Below are 15,439 nucleotides of genomic sequence, written 5' to 3'. Positions count from 1 at the left end.
CTGCCAGATTGGTCACTGGATGTTCCAGGGCCAGTCACATAACACCTGTTTTGAAAGACCTCCATTGGCTGCCCATTTGCTTCTGAGCGCAATACAAGATGTTGGTTATTACCTATAAAGCCCTAAATGTCTTGGGCCCAGGGTACTTGGAGGACCGCCTCTCCCCATACAATCCGCCCCGCACTCTCAGGTCGGGCGGGAATCATCTCTTAACCATTCCAGACGCACGTTACAGTGCAACTCAGAGGGCATTTTCCACCTCAGCCCCTCATCTCTGGAACACCCTGCCCGACGAGCTCCGCACAGCCACCTCCCTTGATGTATTTAAAAGGACTCTTAAAACGTTCCTTTTCCGCCAGGCTTTCCCCCCATGAGTTGAGTCTGTTATGGTTTATTGTATTGTCATTTTGGCTATCGGGGTTTGTATATTGGGAGGGGGTTGGAGGGTTGTTGCTGTTTTTATATAGTTCTTGCTGTTTTTAACGTGTATGTACACCGCTATGATCTAAAAAAGGAATAGTGGTATATAAATAAAATTATTATTATTATTATTATTATTATTATTATTATTATTCTCTTGTGCGCCTCTACTAACCTTTCTTCTACATTAAAAAGTTCCAAACACTACAATTTTCTTCATAAGAAGTTATGCTTGCTTTTCCATTAGCATGTAAGATGTTTTCTGAGATGAAACAACTAGAACTGTACACAGTATTCCTTATGTAATTGTGTTATAGGCAGTTTTATTTTAACTCTTTTATTATGATATCTTTGGTAAAAAAAATATATGCAATGAGTGCTTCGCTCACTAGTTATAGAAGCATCTACAACTTTATGTCTGCCCAGCTGTTCATTTTCATCTTCATCCTCTGTCTGGCTAGAAGTTTTTTAGAATTGGGAAGATGGTGAAGGAGGACAGGAAAAACAATCTTTCATTGTGGGGTTGCAGAAGCACATCTGTAATAAACAACTGAATAAAGCTTGAGCACGGGAAAAGCAGCACTAGCTGATTCAAATGTACCCACATATGCCTCCTTGCAACAGACAAGGTAAACAGCAGGTGCCTTTTGGAAATGAACACACAGCACAGCTAAACAGACATACAAGGGGACAGCAAACATGCCTCACCAGCTACCGCCAACATGTTTTTAAAAGCACAGACCTATTAAGTTGGCCATCAGAAATTATTAGAAAAGTGAAGGCTGGTTAAAGGGTGGGAAAGCATCCCTAGATACAGTTTGGAAGAAATCTCTAGAAGATTCCAATTATTTTGGTTTACTCATGTAATGCTTACCTGACATGATTGCTTCATTAAATGTGTGCATATCTTTAGCTCTCCATAAAGTCTGCTGAAACACACTCAAGCTGCTACTGCTACTGTTGTGGTGTAGGAACCTAACCCTACTCTTTCCATGTTATTTCTGCCTCTGGTACCAAAGTTTATGTTACAGAAGTAAAGCCCAGAAACACATCTACGTTGTTAACTTACCTGTATGCCTGTATTGTCTCTTCTGTAATAGGCTGAAAGTGAAAACAAGCCTGACACATCTATAGTGCTTGGCAATTACAATTTCACAATCTTTAGAAAGGGACCCTATTTGAAATATATCAACCTAAGGGCTGCCAATCTTTTATATTTTGCAGTGGCTAGTTGACACAAATCCATTTCTGAAATCCAGCTTCTATTTCCATTTCTTGAGCAATCCACTCCAGAACTGACTTCTACATCAACTCAAAAGAGAGTGCTTGTATCTCCAATATACTATTTTGGGAGAAAGGTGGAATACAAATCCAGTAAATAAATAGCCCTCCAAATGTTGTTGAACATCAGTTCCCACCAGACAAACCCTGCATAGTAGGTAGTCATGGATTACGGGAGTTATAATCCAACATGAAACATGTCACATGTTCCCTATCCTTGCTCTAACAGCTGAACAATATTTTAGCAGATACTACACCAGATTGATGGGGAAATGTATGCTCACCAACAATTTCCTTTTTAACAAACTCTAAGGATAGACAACTTCAGCAGATCCAGGGGCCAATTTTACCACCCTAGGACTTGCCACAAACTACCTCAGGACCTGTGACACAAGCATCTGGGAATCACCCCACCAAATGTTAGCAGTAAACTGGAAAAGGCCATAAAAACAGGAAATGGCAGTTTAAATTGGTTTTCCTGCTAACAAATTTCAACAGCAAACCACAAAAACACTTCCAAAGAAAGCATTTCCTGCTTGTAATGGCTTTTATTACTCTTTTGATAAATTTCAGTCTGAGGTTCTAAAGGTGTCTTGGGGGCCTGCAGCAGGCCATTGTGATACCCATCCTTGCCTTGAAAGCACCAGAATATCTAAACATATGAACCTGACAAACTACTGACTGACTCTCCAGTTACTGGTTCACAATAATATAGTTTCTCTTATCTTCCTTTCTACCATCGAGCCAGATCTATTGTGCTGTTTCTTCTAACTACTTGTTGTTCTGTCTCTTCTGTCTTCAGCCACAATCCCACAAAAGGGGTTTAGCTTTGATATCTTCCTATTACCTCTCATTATAACAACAACAACAACAACAAAAGCCTGAAGGATGAGTTCCTGCATGTCAGGCTATTTGGTGGAAACCCTGTTTTGAACACGTGTCTAGTGATGGATGACTGAAAGGAACTGGCAAAACCACCTTTGAGAATTCCTTGTCTAAGTAAACCTTATTAAATTCATGGGATCGACCCTAAGTCAACAAGCAACTTGAAGGTACATACATAAACATGATGTTGACTGGACAGCCATGCTGATTTATTCTCCTCACCTGAGTCATCTGTGACACTTGCAATTTGAGCATCACATTTGCCTGGGTGTTTATGCACAGAAAGATCAAAATCACCTGAAGCATTCTATGTTTGTGTATTATATACAGTGGAACCTTCTCATCCACACAGGTTTGACTCTGGGGAGCCCTGCAGATGACAAAAAATGCAGGTGATCATGCCCCATATTATTCAATGGCAGCAACATGTACAGAGACACATCAGCATATCTGCCTGTACACACCATCATTGAATAATATGAGATGTGGCAATCTGTGGGATGTCAAATCTATGGATCACAAGCCTGCCAATATGAAAAGTCCACTGTAAGCAGAATATCAGCACACACACTTCACACAATGAACCAAAACAATTACAAATTCCCAATGCCTGTTGATCCAAATGTTCACATACAGTACTTTTATATGCACAGTACTAGAGGGGAAATTGGCTCTTGCTTACAGCTTACTGGACTCTTTCAAGTGGCAAAAAAGTTGTTCTAAGATGCCTTTCATAAGGTTTGTATACCAGTACACACAAAAAAGTATGGAAAACTGAAAATACAGGAAGAAGTTGAGAGCCAGTTCTGCAGCCAGTTAAGCATTTAAAATTAGCCTTTATTTCCTTATCAAGAAATTTATCAACTATTCTCTATGTTAAATAGAGTGGGGGGAAAAGAAAATATAATACATTATTGGTTACCTTGGAAACAGTTTAAACACAATAAAAATTCCAGTATATTCTGAAAAGCGTTAAATGAATACATATTATTTAATACTACAAATTTTAATAAAGCATTATTGCAGGAAAAAAAATAATAGTTTACTTTCATGTAAAATGTTTAAAGAAATAAATGGCAAGATTTTCACTAAACAATGTTTTCCTTCTTAATTTAAATTTCAAATATTTATAGTTGTCAAATAATAAAATTACATAAAGAAAATAAGTTATAAAAATTATACCTTATTGTAACGATCATGAGGGACAGACTGCAACACGATAGGTTCCATTGTAGAAACATTTGCAAACTGCACCTCGGGAATGTACAGAGCACAAACCACATGAGCCCAACCTATAAAAAGTTAATGGCATTTAATCCTTAATGTTTGATGACAATGCAAATAGAATACAGTAATTCTAATTCCAACTATATTAAATACATTTCCATAAGACCTATATGTAATGTTAGTTTTTTAAAACAATATAGGAACGAATACATTCCATAGCACATTATAGCATGTAAGGGAGGATAAGACTGCAACTTATTTTCAAAATGTTATAATTCCAGCATGCAAGCAACTGATAAATTAAAGCATTTTGGAAATCAACATTGTGATCTTGTAAACACTTCTTGTTTCCTATTAAAATAAGTAAATTTAGATATACATTAACAGGTGTATATCAGTGATCTCTGCCTAACAAAGAAACTTGTAACTTCACAAAGGATGGGGCCAACTTGGGTCTCAAGAGGAGATCTCTTTTTGTCTTGCTAATGGACCTTTCTAAAAATAACATTTCCTGGAGTGCTCACATGGCCAGAAGGAGGAGGGGCCTGCCTTAATGAATTTCCCTCCAGTACCACCTGCACAGAGAACAGTCACATCTTGAAAAAAAAGGAAGGCTTGTGATTGACATCATCATCAGTCCCCTCCCCCCCTTCCCCGGTATAATTTTTAACATCTTTGCCTGATAAAGGCCCCATACAGACAGGCCAAAATAAAGCTGCTTTGGGTCACTTTGGAGATATGCTGTTTAAATGACACATGCATACTAAGAGTCCGGAAGCTGCACCAAAGCTGCGCTCTGGTCCTTAGGACAAGATTGTGGCTTTGGCGCAGCTTCCGACTCTTAATATGCATGTGTCATTTAAATAGTATACCTCCAAAGTGACCTGAAGCAGCTTTATTTTGGGCTGTCTGTATGGGGCCAAAGAAGCCATTGAGCTTGCACAATGTATTTTGTGCACTTTGGGTAGACCAATAAAGGTATCACTGTTATATGGATGTTGGATGTTACTGTAATAAACACATGCAGGACCTATCGCAGTAAAAATAATAAATAAATAATAAAACTTATTTTTATCCCGCTTTTCTGTGACGAGACAAAATGGCTCACAACACATTAAAATATCCACGTTCAACATTATGTCCCAAATTTCCCCCCTTAAAACAGGATTAAACATGATACAATTAAAACTGGAGATTAAAATATCTATTCATAACACAATAAAAATATAACGAGGACCGGGTGGTGGGCTAATACATGATGTGAGAGGCAATCACTCTGTGGCCAGACACTTTTATTCAGGAAAGGCCTGCCGGAAGAGATCTGTCTTGGCAGCTTTTTTAAAGATGTCTAAACTGGCAATTTGACAGATCTTGTCCGGCAGACCATTCCATAGTTTGGGAGCAATTGCAGAGAAGGCCCTCTGGGAGGTAGCAGTTAGTTTGGTTTTTAAAGGCTGCAATAGATTCTTCCCAGAGGACCTGAGGGTGCGGGGCTGATTATGTGAGAGTAGGCGATCCCTCAAATAGGTTGGACCCAAGCCATGTAGGGCTTTAAAGCTTACAACCAACACCTTGTACTGTGCCCGGAAACTAATAGGCAGCCAGTGAAGAGATTTTAGGACACGTGTTATTTGGTCGCTCCTAGCTTTTCTGGTGACCAGCCTGGCTGCCATATATTGCACTAGTTGAAGATTCCAGACTAGGCACAAGGATAGCCCCATGTAGAATGCATTACAGAAATCAAGTCGTGAAGTTCCCAGTGAATGTTCTACAGTTTCTAGGTCCTTTACTTCTAGAAAAGGGCACAGCTGGCTCAGTAATAAAACACACAGTCCATTCTATTATAACAGCCTCTGTTCATACAGAGCTTTTCAAAAAGAAATACAGTAATGATTTATTTATTTTTTTTGCTTCTTGTAGCTTGCATCTAAAAATAATACTACATTTTATATCTTCCTCAAAGATGGCCCAAACTGATATTTTAGGTCACAAAACAAACTCTGTATGTATGTGTTTTTGTGTGCACACATATATGCCCTATTTCAGTAGTTTTTGAAAATATTTCAAATACGTAAGATATTCTTCCAAAGGATTTTTCCTTCCGATTTCCAGTGATTCGTGACTCAGATAAGAGGCTGCCTTATTTCAGGTTCTCTGCAGTTCCCATGAAAGTTACCAATTTATGCTTGCTCAAGAAAACAATTTAACCATGTCTGCTATTGTTTCATTTCATAAATAGCTCAGCTTGAAAAATGACTTTGCTATTCAAGAGCTGTCCATATTCTATCCTGGATAGCTTTATACAGAGATTTCCAAGGCAGTTTGATACGCTAATTTCCCAACATGAAAAGTAGCAGAATAGTAAGAATGTTCAAAACATAATTGCCACTTTTCACAAGAAATTAGGTCCCAGTCCCAGCCCAACTGGACATCTGTTCTAACATTTACCCAATAGAAAACGTTTCATGAGGATACAGAATAACATACTATCACCTATCACTGAGGTGAAAAGAATTCAAGCTTATGGGATCTATCGTGATTTTTATTATAAACCCTACACTAATCAGGACAAAATGAGGGAGTAATCAAGACAATTACCTACTGCACCCCATAAGCTATCTGGCTTTCTATGTTGATCTCTTTCTTCTTATTTCCTTAGCAGACTCTCTCTCCCCTTTTAGTTCTGTGTCCAAGTGCTCTAAGAAGGGTATTTCAGCATCCTACTGAGCTCACCATAATATTACCTCTAAATCAGTGATGTCCAGACTCTGGCCCTCCAGGTGTTTTGGATTTCAGCTCCCAGCATCCCAGACCATTGGCCAAGGTGGCTGAGGCTTCTGGGAGCTGAAGTCCAAAACACTTGGAGAGCCAAAGTTTGGACATCGTGCTCTAAATGTATTCAGTAACAGAAAACAAAGTTGTACAGCCCAGCAACTGGGAGCACTTTAAGTAAATGCTATTTCAGAAATATCAGAAAGAATATTTGCATTCACATATGAAATAATACATCACCACAGCTGTCTTTTGGTATCACATTTCCCATAGTAAGGCTGAACAGTAAAATAGGATGTGCAATAGAAACATATAAGAATATAGAGGCACAGGTTGGGAATATTTGTTTGCCTGAAGTCACCACCATTTACAAATGTATGTGAAATGGACATAAGGTATGGCAAATGGGCGTTGGTATAGTGTGTCATGACATACAAATTCTAACACATAAATAACAAATATTCTTGTTCCAAAATTGTAATAGGCCAATTCCAGTATTTATAAGGGTCAAACTGCATACAACGAACTCCATAAGAGACTGTATGTTAACACAATGCAAGAGTCTAATAAAATACGCTCTCAGAGCTAATCTAGATGATACATTACTGTATATACTCATGTATAAGTTTAGAAATAGTAGTTTAAAAATTGACCCAAAAAACCTGGATCCACTTGTCCACAGGTAATGTAAATACTGTACTTCAAGTCTTATTTTACCATCCCCTGGTAAAAGGCAAGGGTATAATCTGTCCTGGAAGCACTGACCCCACTCTATTCTTTCATCTATCCTGCCTTTAGTGTGAGCACAAACAGTTATGTCTGCTGGAATTTTGGAAGTTCTTTGGCATTGTTTTCCTTTGCTTCATCCTTTAGATCCTTTCTTACATGTCCCTAAATTTTACCCTTGATTTATCCATGGGTCATATCAAAGTACATAGTTTTGGCCCCAAAACCTGCCATCGACTTATACATGAGGTCAGCTTACAGCTGAGTACATACGGTATATAAGTTGTAGACCCTTATTTGCTTCATTTTTGTCTACTAAGCAGTAGCTGAAAAGGGTTGGATCTGTGCTATGGGGTGTAGGTGGGAAGAGACCCTCTCTGTCTGCTTTCAAAGAGGTAGCGGTGTTAGTCTTTTGCAGCATGAAAACAGGAAGGGGGGGAGGAAAAATTGAATGTGGCATCGCCTTTAAGACAAACTGGTTTTTATTTTAGCATGAGCTTTTGTGGATATAGGCCCACTTCTTCAAATGCAATTTGTTGTTGTGGGCCTTCAAGTCATTTCTGACTTATGGCAACCTTAAGGCAAGCCTATCATGGTGTTTTCTGGGCTGAGTGTGTGTGGCTCATCCAGTCACCTAGTGGGTTTCCATTACCAAGCAGGGAGTCAAAGCCTGATCTCCAGAGTTGTAGTCCAACACTTAAACCATTAAACCATGCTAGTTCTCAAATACAATACAGATTGATGTTAAGGCCTCAAGTATAAAGCATATTTATATAGTTGTGAGAGTGGGATAAATGTAACAAGATCCAGAAAGATACCAATCATGTCCTTTGCCCTAAACTTTTGCAGTGAGGCTGCTACATCAAGGGTAAGCAACTTGTGGCCTTCCAGATATTGCTGAATTTCAACTATCATAAACCCTAGCCATCATGCATAATGGGCTAGAAGTTGCCTGCCCAGATTTTCAAAATATACAGAACAGTTCCGGCTCCCCCCTCCCCCGCATAAGGTGAATTCCACCTATGCTCAAGCCCCATTATAATGCCGTACATGCCATTGAGAGTATTGCAGCATGGCTTCTGCATAAACCAGAAGCCACATATGGCACAAATGCGTATGGAGCGGGCGCGCTGTATTACTTATAGTCCTTAATCACTAGAACTACAAATCAAAACACAAAAACTTTGCTCAATGTCCCGCCTAAACATACCAAAACCTCTAAATAGAGTCAAAACCATTCTGCAAAACAAACTACACCATTGACCAATATTAAAAGTAGACTATTCTGTATAGTTACATCTGTTAATGAACACCTTCCGAGTTACACGAAGGGTTCACATTATGTGTTAGAACTGTGGGGATCATCTGTATGGCATCTGATGACATGTCCACTAGTTCTGCATACCAGTTAGATCATCTGCAACCTAATTTTTATCCCTTGCTCTTTTTTTTTCTATTGGCAAATATGTCTACAATTAGAACACTGAAAAATACTCAACTTAAAGAACCTTCTGCAATTTCGATAACATTCCAGCTGGCCCACTGCTGCTTCTCAAACAGTCCACCCAAGTGTTAAAGATGTCTCTTATGTGTCTCTGACTGCAAGAGGTAATCTTCACCTACCAAAAGGAATCTGAGGACCTCTATAACTAATAGATAATCCTCCACATTTTATTGTCTGTTTTAGGACAGAGACGAATTAAAAGGGAAGTCCTCTCTAGTCAAATCCTATAATTAGTACCCATACTGAAAGAATGCAACTCCATTGACTATTACCACCACTAGATGTGTCAAGAATATTGATTAAATTTTTGGACACAATAGAATACCCCAGACATGCTCCTGTATCTTTCTGTATGGCATTCTGTAGTTAGTAAAACAATGGGTTATGAAGAGTAACGGTCACTTTTGGAGCACTGGGAGATCGGATTAACACTCTGTATCAGATTCAAAATGCAGTTAAAAAACCTCTCTCAGCTGAGCAAGATTGTAAAATATACAGACCTGATCAACCTTAATTTTCCCACCCCAATCCCTTATAAAGATTCCACATTCCAAAGGTCTGGAGGCCTGTATAGTCAGAATATGTATGAGTTCATGCATGTGTTATGACAGCACATATGGTAGGAGACCAACAGATTACATTGTGATATGTCTTTTGCAATCAAAAATCCTGGGTAAAGGATTCTTTGCAGAAGACACCACACCCAGTGAAGCCTGACATTAGTTGCAACATATATCCTGTCTGACAGCTCTCTCCCCTCCGTGCCAAATGTCAACCGAAGTAAACTCCTGAATATTCTGATGTACAGGTTCAGTCTTGATGTGATTTGACTATGAACACCAATGACAATGCCTAAAAAGGCCAGAAGAACAGATAGATTTAAGGTTTTCTTCCTCTTTGGTTTTAGAGAATTCTCCTACAGATGGAAGAGAAGAATGTCTAGATATGGGATCCTTGTATATACGGTAGTATGAAAAGAGCAAGAGAGAACAGTTACTTAATGTATAGTGAAAAATGCTAGGGAGGAGAGATCAAAAGAAGGTTCAAAAACATTTCTGTGATGGGAGATGGAGGGATCTCTCCTCTTTTGGAACACCAAATGGCACTCCATGTCCAAGAAAGAAAACTAAAAAGCAAATAGAAACCTCATCATTTAGTACCAGTTTCAAGACCTGGAAGCACAATATAACCCAACACTTAAAAGTCCTCATTGCTACAAGAAACAAACATATATTTCTGCATAATCACAGCCTAATTCAGCCTTCCTTAAAAAGTTAAACCTTAACTCTCGGACTCACTAATCATGGAATTATTTAGTTAATTAATCCATCAATTATGAGTTGTAATCTGATGAAAACTTTACCTGGAACTATGCCCTGCTGAATACAGAGGGCACTATTCCTGAATAATTTCCATAAAATTTGGGACCAGAGCCTGCAGACCAGTAAATACATATGACTTGAAACTGATTAATTTACCAAGAGCACCATGATACTACCAATTACCTTTAACATGCTACTAGAAAAGAGATTTTAATAGTACATGCACACTCAAGCAGGTATCTAAAAAAAAATTGCCTCATCAATTGGTATACTACTGCACATTGGCATCTTAACAATCTGTAGTAACGAGTTATTATTGAATAAAACAGACAATAATATTTAACTTAATGTAGACCACAAGTCAAATACTGCTATATTTAAGCAGCACAATATGTAAGTTCTGGTTGGGAAGAGATGGCCTATGAGCAACATGCACTCACACAGGCTGTTTTTGTGACTCCATACCATTTTTTCCCCACAAGAAATGTCATTTTCACAATTTTGCTATAATAAAATCCAAAGCATCCACAGTCCCCCTTTCCAAGTTGCCTAGGAAAGCAAAACTGGAAGTGGATGCTCAGTCACTTCCAGAATCAATTTCCCCCCAGTATTTTGCATTTTGAGGTTAATACTAAAACTGTCCCAAGACCCCTTCAATTTCTCCACTCCGGATTGGAATGCATACAGTTGCACATGACCAAAACATGCAGACACCAAATAATAATGCTACACTGCCAGCTCAGTCAAAATCTACACATCGTTTTGTCTTAGTTTTCCATGAGCCATGTATTATTTGCAAAATTTTGTATGACAACAATTTAAAGTAACTTTGTAAAATTCTACAAACACAAGTTTAGTATAAATTCTAGATATTTCAACACTAGCACTAAGAAGTTGAGATCAACCAAGAGTAGAATCTTATATTTGGGCTTTCTTTAAAGTTTACATATATTAGGTAAGGTGTAACATGGTGCTTTTCAATTGTCAAGTACTACAACTGCCATTAGTCCCACCTAGTAGAGTCAGTGATCAATGAGTGACATTATAATCAAAAATATCTGGAAAGCAGCAAGTTGCCTTCCATTGTACATTAAGAAATTAATATCAAAGTCTAGTAATACTCAGTTCTAATCTGTTACACAACAGCAACTGACTTTTGCATTACATTTTTCTTTTCTTTTTTACTGCAACAAATCATTAAAGAAATTCAGACAGAGAGAAAGGTGCTGACTCAAAAGCTGCCATGTGACATTCCTTACAAGCTTAGGAGATCCCCACAGTAACCACTTAAAAATGATGACAAAACTACTGCATTGTTGGTTGGCTTTCAACCAAGCAGCTGCCTTCCAGAAATCCTGTTATAAAGCTGAGAAAGAATGCTGTAGCACAGCATTCCAGATCATCATCCAGTTGGAATGGACTTCAATCTGAGCGAGCATTCAATACAGCAAACTATATAAAAAGCTTTGCCATGTGTGCTGCAGGTAGGCTTCCAGACAAACTGAAGACAAGATTACTATCCAGTTTCCAATATTTCCAGAGTTTTCAACAACAACAAAATCCTTTATAACTGTTCTTTATCAATTAAACATTCCTGCAGCTACAACTAGTTTTCTAGAGATACTAGGCTAAAGATGGAGGAGGGTAAGACCTAGCCTTTTGCCTCCAGGTCATCCTCCAAAATGACAGAAAGAGATATTGAAGATGTATGATTCAAAGGGATCAGTAGTGTAAGAGAAACATCAAGACACTTATTTACACAGTGATTAAATTCTCAGTGGAAATCTGGCAAGATCTTTACAGCTAAGAAAGTTAACTGGACTTTATGTTAATGAATACTTAAAGAAAAAAGTTTCACTACTGAACAGTAACACGTCTTAGGGCAGACATGAATAAAGAAATTGGTGCAGCTCTGAGCAAAGAATCTCTGAAGGACAACAATTATATAACTTTACAACTGGGAGTGAATAAAGTATCTTGACATAGAGAAAGTACACAATACTATCACATTGTTACTGAAGTTGCAAATGGATCATGAAGATGCCTTCTGTGCATATTTTAAGAGCAGCCTTTTCCCACTGAGACTATCGTCTTTAAGATTACTTGCTTTCTAAATTCTTCAAGGTTTGAATTTTGGTTGTTCTTCCAGTATCACCACTTTAATTATTCTGTAGTATCATTCTTTTTTATATAAAATTAAGTATTATTACTTCCTTTTTACATAATATTTAGTTTTAAATTATTGTAAATACCTTTAAAATAACACACAATATGTTGCTCATTCAACACTAAATAAGCCCAGTGTGGTGTAGTAGTTTGAGTGTTGGACTATGACCCTGAAGAGCAGGGTTTGAATCCCAGCTCAGCTATGGTAACCCACTGGGTGACCTTGGGTAAGTCTCTTAGACTCAGAAGATGGCAATGGCAAGCCCCACTGAAGAAACTTGCCAAGAAAACCCCATGATAGGTTCGCCTTAGGGCCACTTCATTATCCTTACATCCCCAGAATCTCCAAGCCACCAGAAAAGGTATTTTTAAGAAGCCCCTCCCAATATAGCACTCTCCAGATGTTTTGTACTATAGCTCCCATCAGCCCACCTGCACAGCCAGTGGTTTGGAGTCCAAATTTTTTAGAGCAAGTTGGTTTGTAAAACACTGGTCTAGATACATTATGTTCACTTCCCAAGTTTTTCCTTGAATCATGTTTTAGGGTTTTCTTTTCTTTTCATTTCTTTTTATACAACCATTGCAATGCAATGTAGAAAATGAAAGAGAGAGCCTCACTGAGACAATGACTCAATATATGCTAGTTTATCAACCAAACTGAAATTGACCAAATTTATATAAAAATGAAAGGCATTACAAAAATCTGGTGATAAAGCAAGACTTTCTGGATACCAGTGAATCCTGACATGGTGCAAAAGAACGACTGGGTGCAGTGGATAAATTCAGCAGCATCACAGTTGGATCCAAGGCAACTATACATAGATTCATGTATATATCCTCCTTGAAAGACTGAAAAGTAACAGCAGTCTTTTTAATATCTTATTTCTTTATTGTTTTCTCACCCAATTGTTTCAAGGACTCACATTAAAGCACATAATGTCAACTACTCAAAAGCCTATTTCCTATTGTACATTTTATTTTCCTCCTGCACAAACTGTGTCCATCTACACATCAGAGTAATGTCTCCATCAGTAAATGAATCTCCCCGATCTGATGTTATCACTACATGGCTTGAAATGCGCTCTCTCTCTTTCTCTCTCTGAATAATTATGACTTCCATCCAAATAGCATCCATTGTCCATTCAAAACCAACATAGCCAGTGGCAGTAACTACAAATTCCTAACAATTAGCCTCTCTGTTTTAAAACTAAAATCAAAACTTCTGGAGATGTCAGCTGATAAGGGCTAGTATGCTACAGAAGCACCATGAAACCAAAATAAAAAAAATCCATATTGCATTTCAAGAAAAAAATGCTAATACAGTAAATCATTAGTCAGGTGAAAGGAAAATTATGCAAACCTTGATCTTATCTAAACAGCACACCTTTTGAGATATTAAGATCAACCAAATTAAGAATTTACAAGTCATGTCTTATTGGTTTTCAACCAAAGCATTATATTTCAAAACCTAGCTCATAAATTAAAATCAGCATATATGCATAATTTTTCCTATGACTTTCTCTTTAATCATTCTAATGGTTTCTGAAAGCTGCTTTAAAGAGTCTATTTTGGAGTTGGGGCATATATCTATAAAATATAAATTATGAGGGAAATTCTGTTTAGAAGACTCAAGTTCTGCATTCAAATTTGTATTAAATAGTAAGAACATGACTTTTTTCATAAGTATCCATATTTTCACTCATCCCATACCTAATTTATCATGATTATGGTCCACTCCACACTGCTGAAATAATCCAGTTTGAGAGAGTTTTTAACTGCCCTGGCTCAGTGCTAGGGAATACTAGGTATAGTGGTTTATTGTTGCACCAGAGCTCTCTGACAGAAAAGGCTAAATGTCTCACAGTTCCCAGAATTCCACAGCATTGAGCCAGTGCAGTTAAAGAGGTATCAAACTGGATTATTTGGGCAGTGTGATTTGGACCTATGTTGACCTTTAAAGTTCTAAGTGGTCTGGCTGAATATATAAATACTTTAAATACTCTATTTTCTGGCGTATAAGACTACTTTTTAACCCAGGAAAATCTTCTCAAAAGTCGGGGGTCGTCTTATACGCCAGGTGTTGTCTTATAGGGCAGGTGCTGAAACTTCTGAGCCGGAATGGAGAATCTGTGGTCGCCACATATGGGGGGGGGGGGGGCTCAAAAACGGCTGCGGCCACATCCCCACCATATGCGATGATCGTATGAAAGCAGCTACCACTTTGATAGTCTTGGAGACAGGGAGGGCTGGGAGGCAGGGAGAGCTGACCAATCCAAGCAGGCTTTGTATACAACAAGGTTTCCTGCTGAGTACCTGCATGTCATAAGCATTTGAATTAAAATTACCATATTGAAATCAAATCTGATTTTTTTTTAATTTTTATTTGGTGTGCGTTGGAAGAGGGGTAGTCTTATACGGTGAGTATATCCCAAACTCTATATTTTAACTGGAAAAGTTGGGGGTCGTCTTATACGCCCAGTCATCTTATACGCCGGAAAATACAGTACATTGTTCTATATTCAATTTGTTCTTTAAAAAAACAGAAGCTGGTATTTATCTTTGGCTGTAAGGTTCGTGATGGAAATATGTCGAAAGAGGAAGTTTGTCTGCTATCAGAATTTTTTTTTCCAGACAATACAAACTGCACAATTTGAAACTGAAGTTTTGGCAAAGGTTTTAAGAAGAGGAAAAGAAAAATATTATTTATTAGAGTCAGGTTGTACCACTGAGTACAGTACTTGCTTCTCAATATGCCACTTGAGAACAGTGAACCACAGCTACAAGTAGAATTAAGTAACCAGCACTGAACCAGCAGTTCATGTACACTGAATGGCTTCTGCATAAATTAAAAGTCTACAATTTATATGCACCCTCTAGCATGATACAGTGCTCTCACTCTCCATATGTAAAAAGAAGATAAGATTTCTTAAATTCTAACACACGCTTCAAGAATAAATATATTTTACAGTGTTGTACACCTATGTTATTAAATATATAAACTCTAGAATATAGAAATTTCATATATCTTTACTGCATGGTTGATAGGTAGAGCCTTTAAACTTCACTGACCATGCTATGTTCCAGTTTAAATCAGCCCACCAAACTAGAAATGGGACAAGATTTGTTATTGAAGAAG

At 37.9% G+C, this 15,439-nt stretch overlaps 1 protein-coding gene across 4 annotated transcripts in view; it reads right to left on the bottom strand.

The window, feature by feature from the left end:
* Positions 1 to 15,439, bottom strand: part of MLLT10 (MLLT10 histone lysine methyltransferase DOT1L cofactor) — a 149,182-nt gene that overhangs the window by 112,414 nt on the left and 21,329 nt on the right. For all 4 annotated transcript variants that reach the window (XM_089533341.1, XM_089533339.1, XM_089533340.1 and 1 more), the window contains one exon: positions 3,769 to 3,878. In XM_089533341.1, the coding sequence (XP_089389467.1) occupies positions 3,769 to 3,878 (110 nt within the window). The remainder of the gene's footprint in view (positions 1 to 3,768; positions 3,879 to 15,439) is intronic.

The sequence above is a fragment of the Sceloporus occidentalis genome, unplaced genomic scaffold (genome assembly GCF_023333645.1).
Source record: "Sceloporus occidentalis isolate IW3139 unplaced genomic scaffold, rSceOcc1.0.p SCAF_7, whole genome shotgun sequence".
In the NCBI taxonomy this organism is placed as follows: domain Eukaryota; kingdom Metazoa; phylum Chordata; class Lepidosauria; order Squamata; family Phrynosomatidae; genus Sceloporus; species Sceloporus occidentalis.
The sequence above is the reverse complement of the archived record's forward strand: the minus strand, read 5'-3'. Positions and strand labels throughout refer to the sequence as shown.